Source organism: Cetorhinus maximus, chromosome 19 (genome assembly GCF_964194155.1).
Source record: "Cetorhinus maximus chromosome 19, sCetMax3.hap1.1, whole genome shotgun sequence".
Classification (NCBI taxonomy): Eukaryota; Metazoa; Chordata; class Chondrichthyes; order Lamniformes; family Cetorhinidae; genus Cetorhinus; species Cetorhinus maximus.
This window is the reverse complement of record NC_135897.1, coordinates 74,866,492-74,881,282: the sequence shown is the minus strand read 5'-3', so window position 1 is coordinate 74,881,282 and position 14,791 is coordinate 74,866,492. Positions and strand designations below refer to the sequence as shown.

Here is a 14,791-nt window from a genome sequence, read left to right as displayed (position 1 = left end):
GGCCTGGCCTACATGTGACTCCAGACCCAAAGCAATGTGGTTGACTCTTAAATGGCCTAGCAAGTCACTCAGTTATATCAAGCTGCTACAAAGTCTAAAAGGAATGAAACCAGATGGACCACCCAGCATTGACATAGGCAGCAGAAACCACAACGGCAAACTGAACCCTGTCGATCCCGCAAAGTCCTCCTGTCAAGCAACAGCCAGACAGAGACATCCTCACGGAATCATACCTCACAGATAATGTCCCAGACACCACATCACCATCCCTGGGTATGTCCTGTCCCACCAGGACAGACCCAGCAGAGATGGCAGCACAGTGGCATACAGTCAGGAGGGAGTTGCCCCTGGGAGTCCTCATCATCAACTCTGGACCCCATGAAGTCTCATGAGATCAGGTTAAACATGGGCAAGGAAACCTCCTGCTGATTACCATGTACGGCCCACCCGTGCTGATGAATCAGTGCTCCTGCACTACTTGGAGGAAGCACGGAGAATGGGAAGCGGTAGAATGTACTCTGTATAGGGTGCTTCAATGTCCATCACCAAGAGTGGCTCGGTAGCACCATTACTGACCGAGCTGGCCAAGTCCTAAAGGGACATAGCTGCTAACCTGGGACTGTGACAGGTGGTGAGGGAACCAACATGACGGAAAAACATACTTCACCTCATCCTCACCAACCTGCCCGCCGTAGATGCATCTATCCATGGCAGTATCGGTATGAGTAACCATCACCACAGTCCTTGCGGAGATCAAGTCCTGTCTTCACATTAAGGATACCCTCCATCGTGTTGTGTGGTGCTGTCACCATACTAAATGGGATAGATTTTGAACAGATCTAGCAACTCAAGACTGGGCATCCATGAGGTGCTGTGGGTCATCTGCAGCAGCAGAATTGTACTCAAACACAATCTGTAAACTCACAGCCTAGCATATCCCCCACTCTAACTGGGGGGTCAACCCTGGTTCGATGAAGAGTGCAGCAGGCATGCCAGGAGCAGCACCAGGCATAGCTAAAAATGAGGTGTCAACCTGGTGAAGCTACAGCACAGGACTACTTGCATGCCAAACAGCAAGTGATAGACAGAGCTAAGCAATTCCACAACCAACAGATCAGATCTAAGCTCTGCACCTGCCACATCCAGATGTGAGTGGTGCTGGACAATTAAGCAACTCACTGGAGGAGGAGGCCCAACAAATATCCCCATCCTCAGTGATAGGGAAGCCCAGCATATCAGTGGAAAAGATGAGGGCTAAAGCATTTGCAACAATCTTCAGCCAGAAATGTCAAGTGGATGATCCATCTCGGCTTCCTCCGGAGATCCCCAGCATCACAAATGCCAGTCTTCAGCCAATTCGATTCACTCCACGTGATATCAAGAAGTGGCTGAAGTCACGGGGCATTGCAAAGGCTATGGGCCCTGGTAATATTTCGGCAATAGTACTGAAGACTTGTGCTCCAGAACTTGCTGCACCCCAAGCCAAGCCGTTCCAGTATAGCTACAATACTGGTATCTAGCTAGCAATGTGGAAAATTGCCCAGGTATGTCCTGTACACAAAAAGCAGGACAAATCCAACCAGGCCAATTACCAGCCCATCAGTATCCTCTCAATCATCAGTAAACTGATGGAAGGGGGTCATCAACAGTGCTATCAAGTGGCAGTAGCTTAGCAATAACCTGCTCACTAATGCTCAGTTTGGATTCCACAAGGGCCACACAGCTCCTGACCTCATTACAGCCTTGGTTCAAACATGGATAACGGGCAGAACTCTTGAGGTGAGTTCTTGACAGCAAGGCAGCATTTGATCGAGTGTGGCATCAAGGAGCCCTAGCAAAACTGGAGTCAATGGGAATCAGGGGGGAAAACTCTCTGCTGGTTGGAGTCATAACTAAGACAAAGGAAGATGGTTGTGGTTGTTGGAGGTCAATCATCTGAGTTTCAGGACATCACTGCAGGAGTTCCTCAGGGTGGTGTCCTTGGCCCAACCAGTTTCAACTGCTTCATCAAAGACCTTCCTTCCATCATAAGGTCGGAAGTGGGGATGTTTACCAATGGTTGCTCAATGTTCAGCACCATTCGCGACTCCTCAGATACTGAAACAGTCCATGTCCAAATGCAGGAAGACCTGCACAATATCCAAGCTTGGGCTGACAAGTGGCAAGTAACATTCACACCGCACAAATGCCAGGCAATGAATCCCCCACTATCAACATCTTCGGTGGTTACCATTGACCAGAAACTCAACTGGACTAGCCATATAAATACTGTGGCTACAAGAGCAGGTCACAGGCTAGGAATCCTGCAGCAAGTAACTCACCTCCCAAATCCCCAAAGGCTGTCCACCATCTACAAGGCACAAGCCTGGAGTGTGAAGGAATACTCTCCACTTGCCTGGAAAAGTACAGCTCCAACAACGCTCAGCATGTTCGACACTATCCAGGACAAAGCAGCCCGCTTGATTGGCACCACATCCACAAACATTCACTCACTCCACCACCAACGCCCAGTAGCAGCAGTGTGTGCCATCTACAAGATGCACTGCAGGAACTCACCAAGGCTCCTAACAGAGCACCTTCCAAACCCACAACCACTATCATCTAGACGGGCAAGGGCAGCAGACAGATGGGAACACCACCACCTGGAAGGTCCCCTCCAAGCTACTCATCATCCTAATGTGGAAATATATCACTGTTCCTTCACTTTCGCTGTGTCAAAATCCTGGATCTCCCTTCTTAATAGCACTGTGGGTGTACCTATACCATGGACAGCAGCGATTCAAGAAGACAGCTCACCACCAACTTCTAAAGGGCAACTGGGCAATAAATTGGTCAATAAATGTTGGCCTGGCCAGTGACGCCCACATCCCATGAATGAATAAAAAAATCTTACTTGTGCCAAGGATTTCTTGGTCAGATTATTTTACAGTCTTTCTCTGTCAACATCTTTGTGGTCTTGATTAAAATTTCTCTCCACTCTGTATAGCATGGGCGTCCTCTCCTTAACTCTGAAAGATGACTTCATCACTTTCCCTTGTGTTCTCTCCTTCCCTATTCTGAAATGGGTTATCTCTCTCTCATCTCATGTGATGGGTTTCCTCCTCCCTCTGAATCGCTGTGAAATGACTTATCTTTGCATACTTACTCTCTTGCTCACCCTTAGCCCCTCTTGCCCGCCGTCCTGCGGTCTCTCCCTTCTCTCTGAGGATCTGCAGAACAGCTTTTTTTCCTCTCTCTCTCTCTCTCTCTACACCCTCTTCCTAATTCCCTGCAGGATGTCTTATCTCCTATTTTCTCTCTCTTCTTTCTGCAATACTCCATCTCCCCATGTGTCTCCTGGGCCGGTGTTGTGTGTGTGGGTGTGTGTGTGTCAATCATGCTCCATCTCTTCTTTTGCTTTGTGTGATGCTGCAGGCAGGGAGAGAGAGAGAGAGGGAGGCCCGTCCCCGGGCTCTCATACTCACAGGATGCCGCTGCAGGACGTGCAGACGAAGGAGCCGATGGTCATGTTGACATAGGTCGGGCCTCTCTGGTCGCAGTCGAAGCATTTCCTGTTGTGCTGCAGCGTTGTCATGTCCCGCAGCAGCTTCAGGTGCTTCTCCTCCTGCTTTCGCTTGGCCGCCATGGAGACCAGATGGAGCTACCAGATACCGGAGGGAGGACACAACACGGCCGCTAATGGGTGGGGGAGGGACTTAGAGGGCGGACACACGCCCAAGCGGAAACCACACACACACCACATCCGGTACACGGAGCCCGGGGGGAGGGATTAGAGGCGGACCCGAGCAGAGCAGGAGCTCAGTCTGGGCCAGTCAGTCGCTGATGAAACATCATCACAGATTTTCTTTATAAAAGGGGTGGGGGAAACACAGCTGTTTTGCCTCAGAAAATGCCTTGGCATCTTTCTACCCTCGGAGGGCTGGTTTCTCTCCAACCCGCAAACTGTTTTATTTTAGTTAACTTCTCTGAAAACGACACGGGCCCCTCGCCTCCGGGGCTATAATGATGTGTTTTGTATATTACAGCTGCACTGGGCTCTCATGGGTATAACTTTCACTCGCTGCAAATCTCTGAACCAGTGGCATTTACTATGCACACACTTACAATATTTAATATTGCAAACACAAATGTTATAAGATTATCATTATATGCAGTTAAGGGGGCTACAGGAGTCAGAAGCTGCAACTGAACTCCCCGGACAGACACACACGCGGGTGACTTCATTCTTGACCACACCTTGTTGCTGAAGACAGTGTGGGTGTTCCGTTGCAACCTCAACTAAGCGCATAGCAGTAATTTAGTACAGAATGCGGAACATGAACTTGATCTGAACATGTGCAAGTCTAGACCGTAATTGTCTCAGTTAATTTTTTTTGGGGGGATTGTGCATGTATGGTGCGGGCATGCAGAGACCACTAAACGCAGCATGGGTTGATTTGCTCAGGGATATTCCGTTCCTCATTTAACAGTGTCACCTCCATTTGTTCCCCATCTTGACACAATGGAGTGAGCCCCCATTCTATTGCTCTGCTCAGGGTATTTGCTTTTTTGCGCTGGCCTCACCAGAAACAGGGTTCCCCATTCTTTACAACGTCAGTTGTATCCAATTGTGAAAACCTGTGATTCAAGCAAGTGGTCAGGACCATCCTTGTAGTTAGTAGCTGTAGTGCTTATAATGGAGGTAACAAAGGCACGGAGGAGGGTTTCGTCAGCAGATGAGCTGTGACAGGGGTGAAGTTGAGCAATGTTCCATGTAGTGTAAAGGGTTAATGTTAGACAGTCTACAATAATCATCAGTGGCATAAGATCACACAACAACAGAGCCTACTAATGATGATAACAGATTACGGAAGTGGAAAAAGACGGTATTAGTGATGGCCTGAATAAGAGGTCAGAAGGTCATTGCAGGATCAAATGTGACACCAAGGTTGTGAATAGACTGGCTTAATCTCAGACTGTTGCCAGGCAGAGAGTAGAGTCAGAGGATTGGGAATGGAGTTTGAAGCAGGGACAGAAAACAATGGCTTCAGTCTTCCCAATATTTAATTGAGTTGAGGTTAAAATCAGATCAGCCATGATCTTATTGAATGATGGAGCAGGCTTGAATGGCCAAGTGGCCCACTCCTGCTCCTAATTCGTATGTTCATATGTTTGTATGTTCATATGTTAATTGGAGGAAATTTCTGCTGCTCCAGTATTGAATGTCAGATAAGCAGCAATAACCTGCCCACTGATACTCAGTTCGGGTTCCGCCAGGGCCACTCAGCTCCTGACCTCATTACAGCCTTGGTCCGATGATGGACAAAACAGTTGAACGCAAGAAGTGAAGTGAGAGTGACTGCCCTTGACATCTAGGCAGCATTTGACCGAGTGTGGCATCACGGAGCCCTAGCAAAACTGAAGTCAATGGAAATCAGGGTAGAACTCTTCACTGGTTGGAGTCATACCTAGCACAAAAGAAGATAGTTATGGTTGTTGGAGCTCAATCATCTCAGTCCTTGGACATTGCTGCAGGAGTTCCTCAGGGTAGTGTCCTAGGGCCAACCATCTTCAGATGCTTCATCAATGACATTTCCGCCATCTTAAGGTGACAAGTGAGGATGTTCGCTGATGATTGCAAAATGTTCAACACCATTTGTGACTCCTCAGATACCAAAGCAGCCCAGGTCCATATGCAGCAAGACCTAGACAATATCCAGGCTTGGGCCGATAAGTGGTAAGTAACATTTGCATCACACAAATGCCAGGCAATGACAGTCTCCAACAAGAGAGGATCTAACCATCTCTGCTTGATATTCAATAGTATTACCATCACTCAATGCCCCACTATCCACATCCTCTGGGTTACCATTGACTGGAAACTGAACTCGACCAGCAATATAAATACTGCGGCTACAAGAACAGGTCAGAGGCTAGCAATTCTGCAGCAAGTAGCTCACCTCCTGATTTCCAAAAGCCTGTCCACCATCTATAAAGCTCAAGTCAGGAGTGTGATGAAATAGTCTCCACATAATGAACGCAGCTCCAACAATACTCAGGAAACTCAATAGCATCTAGGAGAGATTGATTGGCAAACCATCTACATCCTTAAACATTCAATCCCTCCACTATGGATGCACAGTGGTAGCAGTGTGTACCATACAAAATGCACTGCAGCAACTCACCAAGGCTCCTTCGACAGCACCTTCCAAACCTTCGACCTCTACCACCTGGAAGGTCAAAGGCAGCAGATGCATGGGATCACCACCTGCAAGTTCCTTTCCAAGCCACACACCATCCTGACTTAGAACTATATCACCTTTCCTTCACTGTCGCTGGGTCAAAATCCTGGAACTCCCTTCCTGACAGCACTGTGGGTGTACCTACACCACATGGACTGCAGCAGTTCAAGAAGGCAGCTTACCACCACCTTCTCATGGGCAGTTAGGGATGGGCAAAAAATTGTGCCCTAGCCAGTGACGCCCACATCCCAGGAATGAATAAAAACATTTCTAAAAATGTCTAATAATTTAGCAGCAGAAGAGGATCTGAGAGAAGCGGTGGTGAGGTAGAGCTGGGTCTCATCAGCGTACATGAGAAAGCTAACACTGTGGCCTTGGATGGTGTCACTGAGGCATAGCATGTAAAAGAGAAATAGGAGGGGGCCAAGGAAGTATCCTTGGGGGACACCGGAGGTAACGGTGCGAGAGCAGGAAGAGAAGCCATTGTAAGTGATTCTCTGGCTACAATTAGATTGATAAGAATGGAACAATGTGACAGTAATCCCATGCAGCTGGATGGCAGTGGAGAGGTGTTGGAGGAAGATGGTGTGATCAACTCTGTTAACAGTTGCAGAGAAGACAACAAGAACACATATGACTGGTAGTAGGTGGAATACCCGAGCAGGAAGATGGTGGATACAGCATACTTAATAACTTTTAAAAGTGAATGTTAGAAAGGGGAATACTTTAAACACTATGGATAAATGGTAGCGATTAGGAATAAGTAAATAGCTATTTTAGAAAGCCAGTATAGGTCCATTATCTGAATGGACTCCTACAGCACAGTATAATTTGGCTGTATGGTCACAGTTAGCTGGGTCCTAATAATCTAACATTCACACAGACTTCTCAGAATGCTAATGTATTAGTTTCCCTTATTTGTTGACTGAGATTTGGATAATGGACATGTGCAACATGACTAGATGGTAATTAACTCAGTCATTATTCACCCAGCATTGGCAATATGGCTTGTTATTATTTGGTGCCAGCAATTTACCTGCCATTATTCACAGGATTCAAATACACAGCAAATATTAACACTGGAATGGTTTTCTAAGAAGGGTAGCAGAGACAAATACACTGAAATAATTCAAGAGGCACTATGAACAAAATACTGCGTGTTTCTATAAAAAGGTGAGCTACATGAGCCAAATGGCCTCCCTCATCTTTGTAATCTTTGTACCATTAAAAAAACCAAAAAAAGCCCAAAAAATCAAACAAGAGTTTGAATTAATGATATAATTTTGTTAATACTTTATTAGCAGGGGGCCCTGATGATAAAATTACCTGCTTAAACTAAAATTCTGTACATATAATCATCCCTATTAGACTACACAAAAAAATTTAAGTAGTGGCAAAATGATGAGCTGTAACATCAGACAAAATTCAGGGGCATTATACCCTTCAGGCTGAAATATATTTACCCTAGAATGGCACATTTGTCTTTATTATGATGTAGTAAATGATGTGTGCCAGGCAGACCAAATCCAGAAAGGAAACTTGGTCGCGCTATCACAACAGTTTTGCAATTTGTATTTATTACGAGAAGATATGTGCACTGAAATCAGAAGTAATAAGTCCACCAAGACATTTAGAGATTTTAAAAATTAAATTAAAATATTTATTAACAAAATAAAAGATTTCAAGTCCATACATAATACTACAATTACTTACTACTGTAATAACTCCTGAAATTCCTAATTAACCTGACCCCCAGTTACACCCCCTTTAAGGCAACAGTCCAAAACAGATTTTAGATTTAAAACAGCTAGCAAGTTAACACAATACCCACTTGACAGTGGAATTCCAAATGGCTTTTCTCCAATTTCAATTTTGTTGTGTAGCAGACTTATGCATAAATGGCTAGAGGCTTCATTAAGCTATTTTGCACACTCCTATTTGCTCTTACATGGCCTTCTTCCACATAGCCTTTCATTCTCCTTTATATATGTTTCTCTCTTTTTAATATGTAAATTCTATTGTTCCATGTGTCTTTCAAACTGTCTCTTCCTCATAATATAAAAACTTTCATGTTGTTAATATGGTCAGTAACCTTTGAGGAAAATAAACACACTGCTTAGCCTAGGTTTTCTGGTTAGTTGTAAACAGACTAAAATCCCTTTGAAATCCAAATCCCTTTATTTATCTAAAAATGCAAATTCCCTTCGCACTTTATATGTTAAGCCAGCATCCATGTTTACTCATTAGCACATCAAGCACCTAGCTTCTTTTGATGAATTCAAGCTTGCAGTCTACTTGGCTCCAAATGTAATTAAGTCAAACAGACAGACCCAACTATACTTGCCCCCATTAACCTACTTCACAATAAACCAGAAAAATATCATGAACGTTATTATACTTTCATCATAGTCTCTGTGATAATTCTGACACCTAAACAAGTCAGCTAAGAAAATAAGCCAAAAGAAGTTCAGGGCTGACAAGAACCAGCAACAGCCTACTGAGTTAGTTAGGAGACACAAAAGACCCTTGGAGGCTAAAGGAAACCAACAATTTAGAGAGACATCAATAAGCATATTGCACATTTCATCCATCTTATAATTAACAAATAAAAAATTTAAACTAAATTAAAAAATGAAACATAGGATCTGCTACAAAAACAAATCCTTCAGCTTTCTTAATGCAGTATTATGTACTAGCAGTACACATTGACAGCTAGAATATACCTGCATGACAATCAGGGTGTTCCTTGCCACTTGCTGGAACTTCAGCATTTTTACACAGTTAGATTCAGCTTTGACTGTAAAGAATGGGGAGCTCTGTTTTTTATGTTGTCTGCACAAAAACCTGACACCCTGAGCAGAGCAATAGAATTGAACAGAGGCCCCAACAATCCCCATCCACCACTACTCTCCTCCGTCTGGCTGAACTTGTTCTCACACTGAACAATTTCTCCTTTAACTCCTCTCACTTCCTCCAAATAAAAGGTGTGGCTATGGGTACCCGCATGGGCCCCAGCTATGCCTGTCTCTTTATGGGGTATGTGGAACATTCCTTGTTCCAGTCCTACTCCGGCCCCCTCCCACAACTCTTTCTCCGGTACATCGATGATTACTTCGGTGCTGCTTCATGCTCTCGTCGGGACCTGGAAAAATTTATTAATTTTGCTTCCAATCTCCACCCCTCCATCATCTTCACATGGTCCATCTCTGACACTTCTCTTCCCTTCCTTGACCTCTCTGTCTCAATTTCTGATGATAGACTGTCCACCAATATCCATTACAAGCCTACCGACTCCCACAGCTACCTCGACTACAGCTCCACACACCCCGCTTCCTGTAAAGACTCCATCCCATTCTCTCAGTTCCTTCGCCTCCGCCGCATCTGTTCTGATGACGCTACCTTCAAAAACAGCTCCTCTGACATGTCCTCCTTCTTCCTTAACCGAGGTTTTCCATCCACGGTCGTTGACAGGGCCCTCAACCGTGTCCGGCCCATATCCCGCGCATCCTCCCTCACGCCTTCTCCTCCTTCCCAGAAACATGATAGGGTCCCCCTTGTCCTCACTTATCACCCCACCAGCCTCCGCATTCAAAGGATCATCCTCCGCCATTTCCGCCAACTCCAGCATGATGCCACCACCAAACACATCTTCCCTTCACCCCCCTTGACGGCATTCCGTAGGGATCGTTCCCTCCGGGACACCCTGGTCCACTCCTCCATCACCCCCTACTCCTCAACCCCCACTTATGGCACCTCCCCATGCCCACGCAGAAGATGCAACACCTGCCCCTTCACTTCCTCTCTCCTCACCGTCCAAGGGCCCAAACACTCCTTTCAAGTGAAGCAGCATTTCACTTGCATTTCCCCTAACTTAGTCTACTGCATTCGTTGCTCCCAATGCGGTCTCCTCTACATTGGAGAGACCAAACGCAAACTGGGCGACCGTTTTGCGGAACACCTGCGGTCTGTCCGCAAGAAAGACCCAAACCTCCCTGTCGCTTGCCATTTTAACACTCCACCCTGTTCTCTTGCCAACATGTCTGTCCTTGGCTTGCTGCATTGTTCCAGTGAAGCCCAACGCAAACTGGAGGAACAGCACCTCATCTTCCGACTAGGCACTTTACAGCCCTCTGGGCTGAATATTGAATTCAACAACTTTAGATCTTAAACTCCCCCTCCCCCCATCCCCACCCCGTTTCTTTTCCCCCCCCACCCGCTTTTTTTTTCAATAATTTATATAGATTCTTCTTTCCCCACCTATTTCCATTATTTTTAAATCTAAAACTAAAACCTTTAGTCTTTCCACCCCACCCCCACTAGAGCTGTACTTTGAATATCCTGTTTTCCATTCTTAATTAGCACTTTTCTCAGACAAAGACCACCACCTTCAACACCTCTTTGATCCTTTTGTCTGTGACATCTTTTGATTATCTGCTCACACCACACCCTCAATGTGTCTCTTCCCCCCCCCCCCCCCCACCCCCACCCACCTTAAACCAATTTATATTTCTCCCTTGTTGAAACTATGCTGCAGTTCTGCCGAAGGGCCATGAAGGCTCGAAACGTTAACTGATTTCTTCTCCGCCGATGCTGCCAGACTTGCTGAGTTTTTCCAGGTAATTCTGTTTTTGTTTTAGAATAGGGGTTCACTCTGTCATGTCATCTCATGAAAGAAGGGAATATCTAGAAATAAGTCAACACTTAGTGGTTCCTGCATGCCTACACCATACATGCACAGTTATAAAATGATAACTGAGGCAGTTACAGTCTAGACTCACATATATTCAAATCAAATTTACGATCCTTGTTCAAAATTAGCTGTAATGTGACACATAAATTGGCATCAGCAAAGACAGGGAGGAGGAAGAAAATCAGCAGTTCCCATTCTTAATCAGAAAGGACCTGGTGTATTCTAGCTGTCAATGTGTACTGCTAGTACAAAATACTGCATTGAGAAAGCCGAAGGACTTGTTCCTTGTAGTAGATTCTATGTTTCATGTTTTATTTAGTTTAATTTTTTTATTTGTTAATTATAAGATGGATGAAATGTGCAATATACAATTTGATTATTCTTAATCAAAGAGGACCTGGTGGAAAGCACTTAAATGTGGATATTGGTGGGATCAGGTTCAGCTGTGGTCTCCTGATCATCATTATCACGTGATCTATCAGTCACTAAATTTACAAATGCAGAATGTCCACTTGGGGAACATACCACAATGTCTTGTTTAAGTGCCAGGCTATGCTCATTGTTACAATGTGGTTAAGGGCTGTTAACATTTAAAAATAAATCAAAATACCTAATTTTAACCAATAAAGCTATGTCACAATATTTGATTTTTTTTAAACAAAACAAATGTTATTGTATATAAAAGACTTAAACAAAACAAGCACTATTAACTTAACATTAGGGTTTATAACTATGCATGTTATGGACTCATGTTTACTTCCTACTTCCCCTAAGAATTCTCTTAAAAGACACATCAACCTTAACTACAAACTCTCTCAGCTAACACCCAGGTAAGTTGAAACCAGAGAACCTTCCTAAGCTCTACCCACCTTCATGATGACATAGCCTGCTCAGGGCTATCCTCCAACCGACCTTTGAGTTAACTATCCTTCATTTACAATTTTTTTGACCTGGTGAATTAAATGGGTTTTAGAACCTTTCAGTGCACCAGTTGCTGCCACTTAAATTTTTTTGTGTAGTCTAATAGGGATGATTATACATAGAGGCTTTTAGTTTAAGCAGAGAATTTTACCATCAGTGCCCCCTGTTAATCAAATATTCACCAAATGCTTTAAACTAATTTAGCTCCAGTTCCCAAAGCAAAACCATCTCTCTGGGCTCCATGTCTTTGCAAGCAGTGTAAACATTACGTCTCCAGTTCTCTAGCTACGTAAGCCCATCTACTATTTTATAGCTCCATCTCTTCTGTTCTGATTTTAATTGCATTTGTCCCATTTTCTACAAAAAAACTTTAATTCCTAAAACTAAAATTATATTCTAAAACTAAAAGGTATATTCCAAAACACATGAACCATGAACTAAATGTTCACAGCACCATCACCATCAAGAGAGAATCCAATGAGTTCCCCTTGACATTCAATGGCACTGCCATCACTGAATCCCCCACCATTAACATCCCGGGGGTTATCATTGGCCAGAAACTGAATTGGAACAGCCATATAAATCTGTGGCTACAAGAGCAGGTCAGAGGCTGGGAACTCTTTGGTGAGTAACTCACTGCCTGACTCCCCAAAGCCTCTCAAGGCACAAGCCCAGCGTGTGATGGGATATTCCCTGCTTGCCTGGATGATTGCAGCTCCAGCATCACTCAAAAAGCTCGGCACCATCCAGGACAAAGCAGTTTGCTTAATTGGCACCCCAGCCAGTACCTTACACATTCATTCCCTCCACCACAGGCACACCGTGGCACCTATCTACTAGATGCACTGCAACAGCTCGCCAAGCTTCCTTTGACAGCAGCTTCCAAATCTGCAATCTCTACCACTTAGAAGGACAAAGGGAGCAGAAGCATGGGAACACCTGCAAGTTCCCCTCCAAGCTACACTGATTGGAACTATATTGCTTTTCCTTATGTCATTGGATAAATATCCTGGCCCCCCCTCCCTGCCAGCAATGGAATGTAGCAGTTCAAGCAGGCGGCTCCCCACCACCTTCTCAAGGTCAATAAGGGGTAGACAATAGTTGCCGGCCTTGCAAATGATGCTGACATGCTATGTGCAAATAAAAAAAAAGCTTCACCATTGCACAGCTTCAGGAGAGGGAATAAAAAGAGGAATTTACAAAACAGTACAAAAGCTGTTTAAAAAATTCTGTGCGATACTAGCAGGATTTGACAGCAGATGTAAGGCACCGGAGTGGCTTAGTGCTTGGCTCGCCTGTCCCTGAGCCAGAAGGCCCGGGTTCAAGTCCCTTTCTAGGATTTGTTGGCTATGGAAGAACACGGCAACTGGTGCCAGCAAGCCAGTGTGTACCTGGTGCTGGTCCCCAGCCCAGGTAAGTGAGGAAGGTTAACAGCACCAAGGGCATATGGCTGCAAAAGCACCTGCCAAATCCAAAAAAAATTAGCATTGAGATGAAGGTGATCGACCATTGTGCTGTCTCCATGTAATATAGAGAAAGGAAAGACTAGCAGGATTTTATGCCTGATTTTAGAAGCAGTATTTGCAGTGAGAATGAAAAAAAATTGCATGGAAATCATGAGATCACTGCCATGCAATAATAAATCAGTTGGTCCCAGTGTAAAGTACTCACTGGTAGATCCAAACTCCAGCATATTTGATTTTTATACAAAACATTGTGTTTTATCACAGTACATCCTATGTGTAATCCTATTTTTTGATATTTTTCTTATCTGTGGCTATTCTATATGTAACATTGACCAGAAACTGAACTGGATTAGCTATATAAATACTGTGGCTACAAGAGCAGCTCAGAGGCATTGTGCAACGAGTAATCCACCTCCTGACTCCCCAAAGCCTGTCCACCATCCACAAGGCACAAGTCAAGAGTGTGATGGAATACTCCCCACTAGCCTGGATGAGTGCAGCTCGCACAACACTCAAGAAGCTTGACACTATCCAGGACAAAGCAGTCTGCTTGTTTGGTACCACATTCACAAACATTCACTCCCTCCACCACCGACGCACAGTAGCAGCAGTGTGTACCATCTACAAGATGCACTGCAGGAATTCACCAAGGCTCCTTCGACAGCACCTTCCAAACCTACGACCACTACCGTCTAGAAGGACAAGGGCAGCAGATAGTTGGGAACAAATGATGACCATGAAACCATTGCCGATTGTTGTACAAGCCCATCTGGTTCACTAATGTCCTTTAGGTAAGGAAATCTGCTGTCCTTACCTGGTCTGGCCTACATGTGACTCTAGACCCACAGCAATGTGGTTGACTCTTAACTGCCCCCTGAACAAGGGCAGTTAGGGATGGGTAATAAATGCTGGCCTAGCCAGCGACGCCCACAACCCATGAATGAATAAAAAAAAACACCACCACCTGGAAGTTCCCCTCCAAGTCACTCACCATCCTGACTGGAAATATATCACCGTTCCTTCACTGTGGCTGGGTCAAAATCCTGGAACTCCCTTCCTATCAGCAATGTGGATGTACCTACACCACATGGACTGTCGCGGTTCAGCAGGACAGCTCACTACTCTCAAGGGCAACTAGGGATGGGAAATGAATGCTGGCCTAGCCAGCGAAGCCCACGTCCCGTGAATCAATAAAAAAAACCATATTCTTATGTTACATGGAATGCCTCTAGTCTAAATGGCTGGCCTTATCCGCGAGCTCTGCTTAAACAGCCTAAAGATGTTAATGATTCAAATTAGTGAGTCAGAACTAGAGGCCGGAATTTTACGGCCCCTGCATCACAACTTTACTTAAAAAAAGTCCCCGAAAATAGGCTTAAACTTTGAACTAATATTTAACTACATTTTAAAAGTCAATCGCCCTGAAGCGGTTGTAATTTATTAGTCTTTGAGTTCCAGCTGCCTTTTACTGCTGTACCTGCGAGAGATCGGGA

The 14,791-nt window shown here is 44.8% G+C and overlaps 1 protein-coding gene across 13 annotated transcripts in view; it reads right to left on the bottom strand.

Moving 5' to 3' along the window:
* Positions 1 to 3,665, bottom strand: part of agfg1a (ArfGAP with FG repeats 1a) — a 78,522-nt gene extending 74,857 nt beyond the window's left edge. For 9 of the 13 annotated variants that reach the window (XR_013579620.1, XR_013579621.1, XR_013579623.1 and 6 more), the window contains exon 1: positions 3,465 to 3,654. Coding sequence is in view for 8 of the 13 variants with exons in the window: in XM_078564143.1 (XP_078420269.1) it covers positions 3,465 to 3,625 (161 nt within the window). In the remaining 5 variants the exon portion in view is untranslated. Of the gene's footprint in view, positions 1 to 3,464 lie in introns of all 13 variants that reach the window. The other 4 variants (XM_078564148.1, XM_078564150.1, XM_078564152.1 and 1 more) reach the window with 2 other exon arrangements.
* Positions 3,666 to 14,791: the final 11,126 nt, after the last annotated feature.